A 12723-nucleotide genomic window follows, 5' to 3' on the forward strand; every position below is an offset into this window, starting at 1 on the left:
CTTGCTTATGTGATTGATTTCCGCCTTAACATTTTTTTTTTGCCACATATACAATGCTGTAATTCCACTGCTTTGGTCCTGTCAGGGGCAGCAGTCATTGTGAGTAAACACTTGTTCTTTTCTCATTTTCAATCTTTCCATTTAGGAAATTGTTGGGACAAAATAGCACACAGGAGGTGACGTTGCAGCTAATTTCCTTCCAAAGTTGGCTGCACACTTACTGTCAGAGCCTTTTAAAATACACTTAATATTGAGTCCATAAAAATTATAAAATATAAACAAATTTAAGGAAAAATTCTCAACTATCATGAATAGGTAAAATGGGGTGATTACATACAGTACTGTATATGTGCAGGAAATACCAACTGATGGTGAACTTTTTTATGTTGGTTGGTGAAAATAGATCTAGGTATTCAAGTATAAAGTAAAACTGTCACTTACAATTTTTTTTAAAAATAAATTAATACTTTTTTCCTCAAGAATGTATTAAATTGATCAAAAGAAAAATATTTATTTCAAATGAATTATGTTCTTTTAAGATTTATTCAATTCCAATATATTTGTATAGCGCTTTTTATGATACAAATCATTGCAAAGCAACTTTACAGAAAATTAAGTTTCTACAATATTTAGTAGTAGCTTATCAGTGGTGACTGTCAGTTTATGTGTATTTGGTAGAAATTTTCTGAAAATTAATATAAGACGTTGCCAACCAGACGATAAACACTATTAGCAGCCATTATTATATGATGCAATCACACTTGTAGCAATATTTCTTTAAAGCATCATCTCTTCTCAGGTATTCTGGATCCAGACTGAAGCTCGTGTAAATCCTAGTTACGGCAAAACGGAGAAACAAAAATAGAGACATAACTAAGGAGCATGATGGATTGTAGCGCGGTATAAAGCTAGTTAGGTATGCAGGAGCTAAACCATTTAGGGCCTTATAGGTAAGTAATGATCATTTGTAACTGATACAGAAGTTAATAGGTAGCCAGTGCAGAGACTTTAAAATTGGGTTAATATGATCATATTTTCTTGACCTGGTAAGGACTGCTGCATTTTGGACTACCTGTAGCTTGTTTATTGAAGAAGCAGGACAACAATCTGTGTACTGTTTTTTGGTCCAATAAGTAATATCTCTGTCTTATCCTAATTTAATTGAATTTTGTTAGCTTAGAAAATTTAGAAGTTTCATCTGAAACTGAAAATGGTAAACCATCTTAGAGCCTGCCCTTGAATACCTTAATAGATTTTTTTTGTAATCGATCTATGAGTATGTCATGATCTATGGTGTCGAACGCAGCACTAAGATCAAGTAAAACTAGCAATGAGATGCAGCCTTGATCTGACGCAAGAAGCAGGTCATTTGTAATTTTAACAAGGGCAGTTTCTGTGCTATGGTGGGGCCTGAAACCTGATTTTCTTTATACAGATCATTTTTTGCAGGAAGGAGCACGATTGAGCAGACACAACTTTTTCAAAAAGTTTAGACATAAATGGGTGTATAATTTGCCAGTTAACTAGGATCTAGTTGTGGTTTCTTAATAAGAGGCTTAATAACCGCCAGCTTGAATAGTTTTGGGATATAACCTAAAGATAACGATAACGACGGTTTTAATATATATTAATTCATTTATATTCATGAAAGAATCCTGAAAAAAAGTATGCGTGCAGTTTCCACAAAAATATTAAGCAACACAACTGGATCATGTGACACAGAAAATTTTGCTTTGCCATCACAGGAAGAAATACAATTTTAAAATGCATACACTTTTTTTTTATTGTAATATTTCACAGTATTAGTGTTTTTAGTGTATTTTAAATATTTTACTGACCCCAAACTTTTGAACGGTAGTGTAGCTGACCCTTCAGAATATTAAAACCCAATGTGGATTATATAAAAAAAAAAAAAAGGGCGGGGGGGGGGCTATAAATTAGCTTTAAATTGTATATTGTTGTTTCTGTCACCTTTATTCCCTTTTCTTAACATATTACTAGGAAGTTCATGACTGCAGGTCAACAAAACCCTGATACCTTGATTCTCAGCACAGCAGTCACATTAATATATTCTCTACATTGTAACGCACATCCATAACATAGTTCAAATGTGACAAAACATTATTCACAATATTATTTACATCCTTAGGATTGCTGTACAAAATGAGGTGAGGCAATATGATCAAAATTGCTGAACAATCAAAGTGATTGGCAGCATCAGTCCAAAGAAACCGTTTGAAAATTGCCCTCTTTGTCGCTCCTTTGTGGCAGAGACTCGACAGGTCCTTGTGTGCCAGTTCTTCCTCGTCTGAACTTGTCTTTCCATTTCTGTGTTCCTGCAGGTGATGGAGACTGCGGGGTTGGGACAGAGGTGAGCATTGTGGTGGAGTAGTCAGGTTTGGGAGGAAGGGGCTTATTTGAGCGCCGCAGAACACCGAACCCTCTTGACTTCTTCTGAGCCTGTTCTTCCTGCTGCTGTTTAAGGAGCTGGTGATGAAGAATGGTCTGTACGTCATCCTGTAAGAGACATGACACAGTTCACTGACTGCACAACTGCTTTTATCCATGTGGAAAACCAACATGGCCAAATCACATCCATGAGTGTTCTTAAGAGTTTGCTGGAAAACCAGACAGAGTCCAGATGGCAATACAGGGTTCAGTAGTCCTGCAGAGATGCAGCCCTAGCAGATGTTCTTCCTACAGTTTACCCTTCCTCCTTGATTACACACATAAAGTATTGATGGGATAGTTCACCCCAAAATTTTAATTACCCCATGATTTGCTCACCCTCAAGCCATCCTAGATGACTTCTTTCTTTCAGAGGAATACAATCAGAGTTTTATTTTAAAATGATGTAAGACGTGGGCAAACGCAGTGACTAATGTGGAAGCGCAGAGGTGAGCACAAAACAAAACACCGTAAAAAACTTGGATTTGTAAAGAAAAATGTTGGAGGATTTTGATATAAGCCAAAAGAAGATTGATGTCAACAAAACTTGTTTTTTTATGAGACTAGCATATTCTCACCAGAGCTTATGCTTTGCATACGTCGTCTGCTGGAACGCCACTCTCTCGTGAATGCGCAGATGGCAGTTAGTGAAAACTATATTTAGGTTTATAAAGTTGTAAATATAGATATTTTTCTTACAAAAACAGATTGGTTCTCTTCAGGAGGTCTTTATTAATCCCCCAGAGCCGTATGGAGTACTTTTTTTATGATGGATGGAAGCACTTTATTGGACTTAAAAATCTTAAACCTCATTTACTGCCATTACAAAGCTTAGAAGAGGCAGTAAATATATATATATAATTCCTATTGTATTTGTCTGAGTAATTATATAATTGAGTAATTTTAATTTTTAGGTGAACTATCTCTTTAAATCAATTTAAAGCTGCAGCCTGCAACTTTTGGCGCTCTAAACAGAACTGCATGCATTTTGTAAAAGAACATTGGGGTTACTTCTCTCTGTTTATGTCTATGATGAATCACACTGGTGCTGGGCTACTCCCCAGTGGTACGTACCCGAATCCGTCTAAAATAGTCTCAATATAAACATTTATTATAGGTGTAACGTAGTGATTCAGGATAAGCTAAAAACACTATTTGGAAACTGGATTCATGTTGTTGGCTACTCGCTTATTATATACATTTTTCCCTTTTTGTTTCCTTATTTTTTTAAAACAAGTATTCAAATGCAAAAGTAGCAAACTTTTTAGCATTTTTATTGATAATCAAATGTGCAATTAAACATACTTTCCAGGCCTCCAGCTCTATGGACAGTTCTAGTCGACTCTGAACTGCTTCCAGAAGTTGGTTGTTCAGTGTCATTAGTTCATTCTTGCTTCTTAGTAGCTCAGTCTCCATTGCTTGTTTCCTGCAATAAAAAAAAAAAAAAAAAAAAAATTCATAGACCAAAAACCAAAAGTCTGTTTTCCGATAACAGTCTTATTTCATAACAAAAAATCATTAGTGTTAGAGATCAACTGAACCCACTTTGCTATGGCTTCATCTCTGTCCCGTAGAGCTTGCTGTAAAATGTCAACATCTTCCCCAGACTTCTTTCCCTGTCAATGGCAGTAGATTTGTTTTAAAGGACACCTATTAAGCTTTTTTATTATACCTTTCCTTTAATGTGTAATACAGTTGTTTGGCATGTAAATTATCAGTAAAGTTACAAAGTGCAAAGTCCTTGCCAAAGGGAGTACATGTGACCAGTGAAAAAGAAGAAAAAAGTCCTGAAACACATTGTTAGACGTTCTACCATTAAATAAATGTTTGACCGATAAACAACAGACTAGGCCAGCTGACCAATAACAGCAAACTGGGTGTTTAGAAAGTATATTCTAGCAGACCTCAAAAAGAAGTAATGAACTTGTAAATAAGCATAATGTTGGCACTTAAAATATTTCTACTATTGTTCAAACAATAATAAGAGCATGCAATGGTTACGCAAGGCCTAAGAATAAAATTGAGGTATGTGCATATTCAAAAAGGAGGCGTGTCTTATATGAGCTGATGGGTGTGGCTAAAGCTCACCTGAGAGGTGTGGTCAATGGCGAGTGTCCGGGCCACTTTCTGCAGTTGAAGTAGTGCCAAGTCTAAAGGATTGGTTTGTGATGGTTGGTCTATTTCTGCTGACTCTAAATCTGTCAGAGGGAGTAGCAGCTTTACAACAGACTGAATCTCCTCTGCTACCTAGAAACACCACAGAAACAATAAAGATGGGTTAAAAACTAGGACAAGCCCTGATTGCATAAATTAAATCACAGTCCATTCTGTTATAAACTGCAATCTCTTATAAGAGGGTGTTGTAGGTTAAAGAACATTAACATGACAAAGTTGAGACTCACCCGGTGTCTGTTTTCACTCCAGCCGGGTCCGCTATCATGCTGCTGCTGCAGTCTATCCACCTGAGCCTTGAGCCTTAGACTGCGCTGCCGAGATAATTCCACTTCCCTTTTCACATGCTTCAGCTGCCACCATAGAGAGAGTGTTACATGAGCACAGCATACAAGCTTCTACTGACATACTGTAGGATTCATATAGCTGCACTTGTGGTGCATGTGTAGATCCGCTCAGAAGGATATCAGACTGACATATCTGCAAACATAAACAAAGAATGTCTCGTGCCTTTTACAATCTTGCAATTCTGGATTCTCTAAGAACTGAGACAGGTGGAATCTGGCCATTCCGGAGAAACCAAAAGGGAACGTTCAGAACCATATCTGAGATGACATTTACTTCTTAGTGTGAAGTGATTTGGTTCCTTAAATCTGCTGAAAATGTTCAGACTACATGTTTCAAATATCTGTGTAATGTATGTCAAAAATGTCTGCGTTGTTTCAGTTAATCAAACAGGCATCATTAAGAAAAAATCAATTCAGCCAGTAAAACACACATTCCACTGACTGGTTGTCAACGTCATGGATGTGGATTTGCACATAAATAAAACATAAAAACTTGCAATGTTCATTATTAGCACCGAAGAGTCATATTACTTTAAAAAGAATTTGGCTGAAAGGGGAAAAAGCAAATAAACGTTTGTTTGGCCATCTGGTCCTTTTATTGATCCGATTGTTTGTTTGGTTGGTTGGTTCTTCAATAATGACATTTAAAATAAAAAAATTAAAAAAAAACAATTCTGTTCAAACAGTTTCTGTGCTGCCTTGTCAGAGATTTGCTCATCAGTCACTTAATATTAACATCATAATCAAATAAAAATAAGGATAACAAATGATTGACATAAAGGTAGTGACAGCTAGTTTGAAGTGATTACTAGTGATTACTCATCATGAAACAATATGAATTACAGGAAATTTCAATAATGAATAAACAATGTAAAAAAAAAAAATGAGTGCGTTAATTGTAAATAGGCATGCTGTTAAAAAAAGTCAGCTTTGTCAAATGTGATATTTCGAAATGATGAAAATAAAAAATAAAAATTAATATCATTAAAATTCTTGAAGTTTTTTGTTGTTGTTTTTTTGTTACTCATTTGTATATTTATTATGTTTTTTCCTTTTGTATTTTTAATACTTCGAAATAGAATTTAATAAATAAATAAATATAAATTAAATTAAAGCAATTGAAAACTTTTGAATCGAGAATAAGAAATTTTAAACACTTTTTGCATTTCTTAGTCTGGGTCAAATTCTGTCAAATTAAACCTTTTAAAACGCTGAGAATTTAGCAACAACAACACATTTCTAATGTTTTGTAATGTTTGTTTGTAATTTTGTAATATAAAATCTACAAATATTTTCCCTTTAAATAGGCTAATAGGGACAGAAAGGTGTGCCTAATTGAAAAAATCACCAGTACACAGCTAATGTCCACTTTTTTTTCCACCCTTTGTTCAAATGCGTCTTCTGATTTGAATCAGTGTAGGCCTTATACTCCTCACAAGCACGACTCACCGTGACAGACACCGGACTGGACACTCGCCTGCGAAGTGGGCTTCCACTCCGGAGCAGATCCGGTAGAGCTTCATCTAAACATGAGCGAGGGGGCTTCGGGGGCGCGTTGGGGTCAGATTGTTCAACCACAGTCATAAAGCGCGAGTCCTCCGTTTGACCGGACACAACTGCACGGCCGCTGCTGTCATCCACTACCAGCTGCTCTCGTGAGTCATCCAGCGTGTACAGCGGAGAGCTGTTAGACTGTCTGTCAGTGTCTTGACTTGAAATCGAATCCTCATCGTCGGTTAATCGTCTGTGGGCTTCCTCAGTGGTCAGTGGCGATTCCATGAGGTGCCTAAAAGTGTGCAAAGTTACTGGTGAATCACTCCTGTAAGTCTCCATTATCATCTAAGAGCGGCCAGAGATGAAATGCATGCTTTTATCAGGAGAGCGAAGACTGAAACTCAGATAAGAGAATGTCTTCAAACCGGTTTTTCCAGGCTTTTGACGCTCAGAAATGTCAGGTGCGTCAACAGCCCTCAAGGGGTTTGACATCACAGAAGGTTTTACCCGTGTGACTGAGGCTTTTGTACGTAGATTAATATAAACATTGACGAGATGGCCGTGCGTGTTCAAGCACGTCTGTGTAATGAGGATAACGCCCTTTAATAATTATGTTAAGTTCTGAACGCAACACTTAGGCTATAATCAAGCCTCCGTGTGAGAGAAGTGGAAGCTAGAGACAGAAATGCATGCATAATATATAAAGGCTTGGCTAAATTAAATTCTGCTAACATGATCAGATGTATTTAAAGTAAACACATGAGAACAAGCTGTTCCTCTGGCTTTGCCCTCACCCTTACTCAAATTAATTAGAGAGATCCGACTCATTTTTTCTGCAAATTGGTTCTTTTGAATAGTTTGTCAGAATGTTTAGAAAAGGACCACTTGTGCTTTTTGATATGATATTATAAGTCCTGGATTTATGTGAGTGTATTCTTTTCTTTTTCCATAGGTAAATATAATCTATTTTAAGAAATGTAATTTCTTTTTCAATTACAAAACTTGTGTTTTTGCAACAACAAATCAGATGGCACACAGCTCTCATGTCTGTGCATCACTATTGTTAGTGGTCACATAGACTTGAGAAACCCATGACAAACTTTGAACGATCACCCTCAAAACTATTTAATTGTGGCAGCATTTTTTTTTTTTTTTTTTTTTTGCACAGGCAAACCATTCAAATTTAGCTCAGAAAATGTCAAAAATTAGTTTTATCCTCATTTCCCTGGTAGCCCATTTCCACAGCTAACTGTTGTTTTGTTTACAAGTTTACTTTCTATTCAGTTCATTCTATTCAGATTTCTAGACATCCCCTGTGGAGATTATCGGTTGGTTGACACTCCGTAGCATACAGATAAGACACTGGCTATTCTAAGAGCCCACTATATGGCTCATTGCCAAGATGCCAAGTTTCTGCCAGAGTCTAAACTCTCAATACAAACGTGCACAAAATCCCTCCAAATTTCTTCTTTTTACACTTATATTTTGAACAGAAGCAGTTACAATTGTCAGTCTGTAATTTTACATCACCAGACTAACTGGTGTTGCTTATTATTCTTTAGTTTTTAAAGTGGGGCATCCCGAGTGTTGATGGGTCTAAAGATAGGTCACGGCACACTACCATGATCATAAATGACCATCTACTTTAATGAATTGTATGAAATTTTGTTAAATTCATCAGTTTCCAAAAAAAAGATTGTACTGGCTGCACTGTTTTCAACAGTTAGACACTTTTAAAGACTTGGTGTGTGTCAGTTGTGGTCTTGTTTGTCTTCCCGACCTTTTCTTTCCAGTACATTACCAGGTTATTAGTTGTGGACCCAAAAAGTCATTGTACAGCCACAGAAGCCCTCAATCACCCGTTCTTCCAGCAGTACGTGGTTGCAGAGGCACATCATTTCAGCCATCACAGGAAGTTCAAGGTAAATAGCAGATGTTCTAGATGACTTCTTTAAGAAGGCATAGCTTTTTAGGTTTTGAGTTTCACCAAACATCATCAATATCCTGCAGGTTATTTGTATGGCCATACTTGCCACCATGTGTATCTACTGCAGCTTTCGTCATGCAAAACCTGTCACAGAGGAAGTGATCCGCAGTGACCCATATGCCATCAAACCTCTACGCAAGATGATCGACGCATGTGCCTTCAAGATCTACAGCCCTTGGCTGAAGGAAGGGCAAACTTAGAACAGAGCAACTTTATTTGAGAACACTCAAAGTCATTCTGCTCTCCATTGAGGAGATGGATGTGTCACTTAAATTTTATACCTAAATGATTTTAATGACCACAAAGAAAGTAAAAAAAATTAAGATAGGTTGTTAAGATTTTAATTTCACAGTATTTTGTGTAAAAAAGCTAAACAAACAAAAAAACAGATATAACACTGAAATTCAGAAGTTTGTGTCTCCACAGGAGAAATGTAGAATCCCTCCAATAATGCACCACTGACATCAGCTAGTCTTGAACATTCGGCTCTTACAGCTCAGTTCTTTTCTGTTTTGCATTTGAGCTCATAGCACAGCGGAAGCCCAGGTTATCAGAGGCCGAATCTGGTGTGTTTCCCATCCTGCATGTGAGAACACAAAAACACAAGTTCTTATTTATCATGTTCTCATAAACTGTTTTGGACAATAGCTTTTGGATAATCCAGACAAGTTTGGGGTCAGCTGCCTGGAAATGTTACAAGAGGCCACTGTCTAATGAATAATAAAAGCCTTATAAAAGTTGACTTTGAATAACATGAATGTAGCATGACTGACCTAGTGGTGACACGAGCTCTGTGATTGGCCGAGCCATCGGCTGTGTCGATCCAGGATGCTCCGCGCAGGACATACATGGTCTGAGCACCAGGAAATCGTGAGGAGGTCCACTCCCAGACATTACCCAGCATGTCATACAGTCCTGGAACAAGGTGGGATATTATTCTCTAAATTCAGAACAATAGTGAAAGAGTTACACTGCTGGTCTTTCAATTAATCATAAAATCATAAATCATAAAATTTCAACAACAAAAAAATTAGCAAGTGTTCTCAACTTTAATAATAATGCTTCTTGAGCAGCAAAATGAATATATTAGAATGATTTCTGAAGGATCATGTGATGCTAAAGACTTGAGTAACGACGAGTAATGAAAAGGGATAGTTCAGCCAAAATTTTTAATTATGTAATTAATAACTCGCCCTCATGTCGTTCCAAACCTCCGTTCATCTTCGGAGCACAGTTTAAGATATTTTAGATTTAGTCCGAAAGCTCAGTCCAGAAAGGTAAGAAAAAAATCTTTAAAGTAGTCCATGTGACATCAGAGGGTCAGTTAGAATTTTATGAAGCATCGAAAATACATTTTGGTCCAAAAATAGCAAAAAAAATATGACTTAATTCAGCATTGTCTTCTCTTCTGTGTATGTTGTGAGAGAGAGTTGAAAACAAAGCAGTTTGTGATATCCGGTTCGCAAACGAATCATTCAATGTAACCGGATCTTCTTGAACCAGTTCACCAAATCGAACTGAATCGTTTGAAACGGTTCGCGTCTCCAATACGCATTAATCCACAAATGACTTAAGCTGTTAACTTTTTTAATGTGGATAACTCTCTCTGAGTTAAAACATTAGGGTGAGTTATTAATGACATAATTTTCATTTTTGGGTGAACTATCCCTTTAAAATTCAGCTTAGCCATCACGGAAATAACATTTGAAAATAGTAAAAATATTTTACAATATTACTATTGTACTGTACTTATGATCAATGCAGCCTCAGTGAGCATAAGAGATTAAACAAAAAAAATAAAAAATCTTACTGACCACAAACTAGGAAGCTTCGTCTCTCTGTCTATGAATTATGTTGTTGATAAAATGTGACACACCATCAGTACAGTGTGTGATACCATACTGTATAAACTACATTACCATAGTTATTCTGCGGAGGATAGGCAGTCACAGGAGCTACACCATGATAACCATCTTCTGCGGCGTCCCTATCTGGAAATGGGCCCTTTGTACAAAAAACAAAGACTTCACAATTACCTGCAGCAAAAAAACCTGATAACTGTCCTGAAGGAATTAAATAAACATTTTCCCACCTGCTATGGAGAAGAATGTGCCTCAACTGACCTGCCACAGGTTAGTCCGGTTCAGCAAGAACTTGTTTCCCCATGGGTAGGTCCTGTCTGTAATTCAAATGATGACTACATAAAATAAAGTAAAACAGGTGGACAATACTGCATGACAAGAGTAAGACAGCAGTTTTTAAGTGCTGGGAGGCATAAGGACAAAAAAGCGTGCCTTCTAAACCTCCACGTGCAGCCATTTCCCACTCTTCCTCAGATGGCAGCCTTTTCTTCTTCCACTGGCAGAAGGTTTGGGCATCGTTCCAGCTGACCTGCACCACAGGGGACTCCAGTCTGTCCTTGATGCCAGATCCTGGTCCTGCCGGCTGCACACATCAAAAACAGAGACCCCAGACATTGATATAGTAAAAAAGAAAGAAATAATATATATATATATATATATATATATATATATATATATATATATATATATATATATATATATATATATATATATATATATATATATATATATATATATATATATATATATATATATACATACACACACACACACACACACACACACACACAATACTGGTTGACCACTGATTAAAGTCATTTACACTTCTAGAATTAATCATACATAAAGTGTTAACTATGTCACCTGTCTCCAGAACACTTTCTCCACTGGTAACCACCAAGGAGCCGACTAGGAAAGAAGAAATGGGACATTTTCAAGAGAAAGGTTTAAAAGAGAATCTAGAATAAAAGACAGTTTTTAGATTAATGTAAATTACCCCTTTAACACTTTGAAAAATAGACACAAGTAATATACATTCAATTTAAGTTCAAACTGACCAGTTTGCAAGTTTATGCTCTTGCTTTGGATTCATACCTCAATTTTCTGAGTGACCTTACTTTTCAGTTCATCTGACACAAAATCCTGGAACACAAAACTCCAACCGAACTTTTCAGCTTCTGTTTTATATTTCTGCTGTCTGACAAATTCCCTGGAATGAATTGAAGCAGTTTTATCAGGCCAGTAAGAAGAAATACAAGCAGTTGGAGGACAAAATAGGTTTTGAGGCAGTATCTGCAACGGCAAGTACCTAAAGTCAGAGTTAGTGACAGGATACTTGTCTATCTTAAACGGCTGGAGAGTCACAGCGCGTGTTGGTGATTCCCCATCTCTCCCATCAGCAGCACTGGTTCCCATCATCATTTTTCCACCAGGAATATACACCATCATCTCATCAACTGCCAAAACAAATTGTTATTTGTCTTAAAGTGTCTACTTAAAGCAAATGGTTGTTTCAGGGCCTTACAAACATTTTCACAGTTTTCACAAAAATATCCCGTTTGAGTTTCTTCAACCTTTATGTCTCAAAAGTTGCATTTTATTAAAACTACTCTTAATATATTTTAATAGCAGCTAATAGTGGCATTTTCAAAATTTGAACGGACATGACAGTGGTGGGTAATAACATGTTATGAGACGTTAACATCGCAACAATAACTTTAGTGACTATGACATACTGGCGGGAATTGTGTAAATATTATATTTTTAAAACTAAGTAAAAGTATACAGATTTTTTTTGTGACTTCCTACCTGCTGTACAAGAAGACATGATGCACAATAATACGAGGTGTGAGGTTTCCCAAGAGATCATGATGATAAATATAAAAAGATGTGGTGTACAGGTTCTTTCCGTCAGGGGCTGATTTATCAAACTAGAAACACTATAAGCTCATTCAGCTTCATCTAAAAACAAGAAGACTGTCTACAATAACAGTAACACTGCAAAGTTCAGTCATTCAGTGTCGCTCTGCGCGTCGACGAAGCTCGTTGAAAAATGTTTATTGCCATCTATTGGTTTGGAAGACGAATTAACAGCATAGTTCACCCCTTTAAAAAAAACAACACGTCCAGTCACTATTTACTCATTTACTTACTCTGAAGTTGTTCGATAACTGTATTAATTTATTTCTACTGCTGAACAGAAAGGAAGATATTTTGTAGAGTTTGGGTAGCCAAAGAGTCCTCAATGACTTGCATGAAAAAGAAGTAGGCTACCATGCTATTAGTAGCCTAAGTAACTCTATTTTTACTCTGATAAACGCACATTTTCCATTACTATAATTAGTGTAATGATAGATGGTCATAGACATGGAGAGACAACTTCACTTTCATGCATTAGGACCTCAGTTTAAGA

The 12723-nt window shown here is 36.6% G+C and overlaps 3 protein-coding genes across 3 annotated transcripts; 1 reads left to right on the top strand and 2 right to left on the bottom strand.

Moving 5' to 3' along the window:
* Nucleotides 1-1757: 1757 nt before the first annotated feature.
* LOC113038562 (BICD family-like cargo adapter 2) lies at nucleotides 1758-6960 on the bottom strand. The gene is made up of 6 exons (XM_026196072.1): nucleotides 6417-6960; nucleotides 4851-4973; nucleotides 4537-4695; nucleotides 3994-4064; nucleotides 3754-3874; nucleotides 1758-2517 (listed from the first exon to the last, which is right to left on the bottom strand). Exons 1-6 carry the CDS (start codon nucleotides 6804-6806, stop codon nucleotides 2218-2220), a joined length of 1164 nt encoding a protein of 387 aa, XP_026051857.1. The 5' UTR covers nucleotides 6807-6960; the 3' UTR covers nucleotides 1758-2217.
* On the top strand, nucleotides 6835-8684 carry LOC113038564 (phosphorylase b kinase gamma catalytic chain, skeletal muscle/heart isoform-like). Its single transcript, XM_026196074.1, has 3 exons — nucleotides 6835-6922; nucleotides 8255-8383; nucleotides 8472-8684. Exons 1-3 carry the CDS (start codon nucleotides 6875-6877, stop codon nucleotides 8646-8648), a joined length of 354 nt encoding a protein of 117 aa, XP_026051859.1. The 5' UTR covers nucleotides 6835-6874; the 3' UTR covers nucleotides 8649-8684.
* Nucleotides 8685-8767: 83 nt separating this feature from the next.
* On the bottom strand, nucleotides 8768-12352 carry sumf2 (sulfatase modifying factor 2). The gene is made up of 9 exons (XM_026196073.1): nucleotides 12120-12352; nucleotides 11620-11767; nucleotides 11406-11520; nucleotides 11175-11219; nucleotides 10743-10893; nucleotides 10572-10627; nucleotides 10368-10452; nucleotides 9222-9363; nucleotides 8768-9028 (listed from the first exon to the last, which is right to left on the bottom strand). Exons 1-9 carry the CDS (start codon nucleotides 12178-12180, stop codon nucleotides 8938-8940), a joined length of 894 nt encoding a protein of 297 aa, XP_026051858.1. The 5' UTR covers nucleotides 12181-12352; the 3' UTR covers nucleotides 8768-8937.
* Nucleotides 12353-12723: the final 371 nt, after the last annotated feature.

This window comes from Carassius auratus, chromosome 21, assembly GCF_003368295.1.
Source record: "Carassius auratus strain Wakin chromosome 21, ASM336829v1, whole genome shotgun sequence".
Lineage (NCBI taxonomy): Eukaryota > Metazoa > Chordata > Actinopteri > Cypriniformes > Cyprinidae > Carassius > Carassius auratus.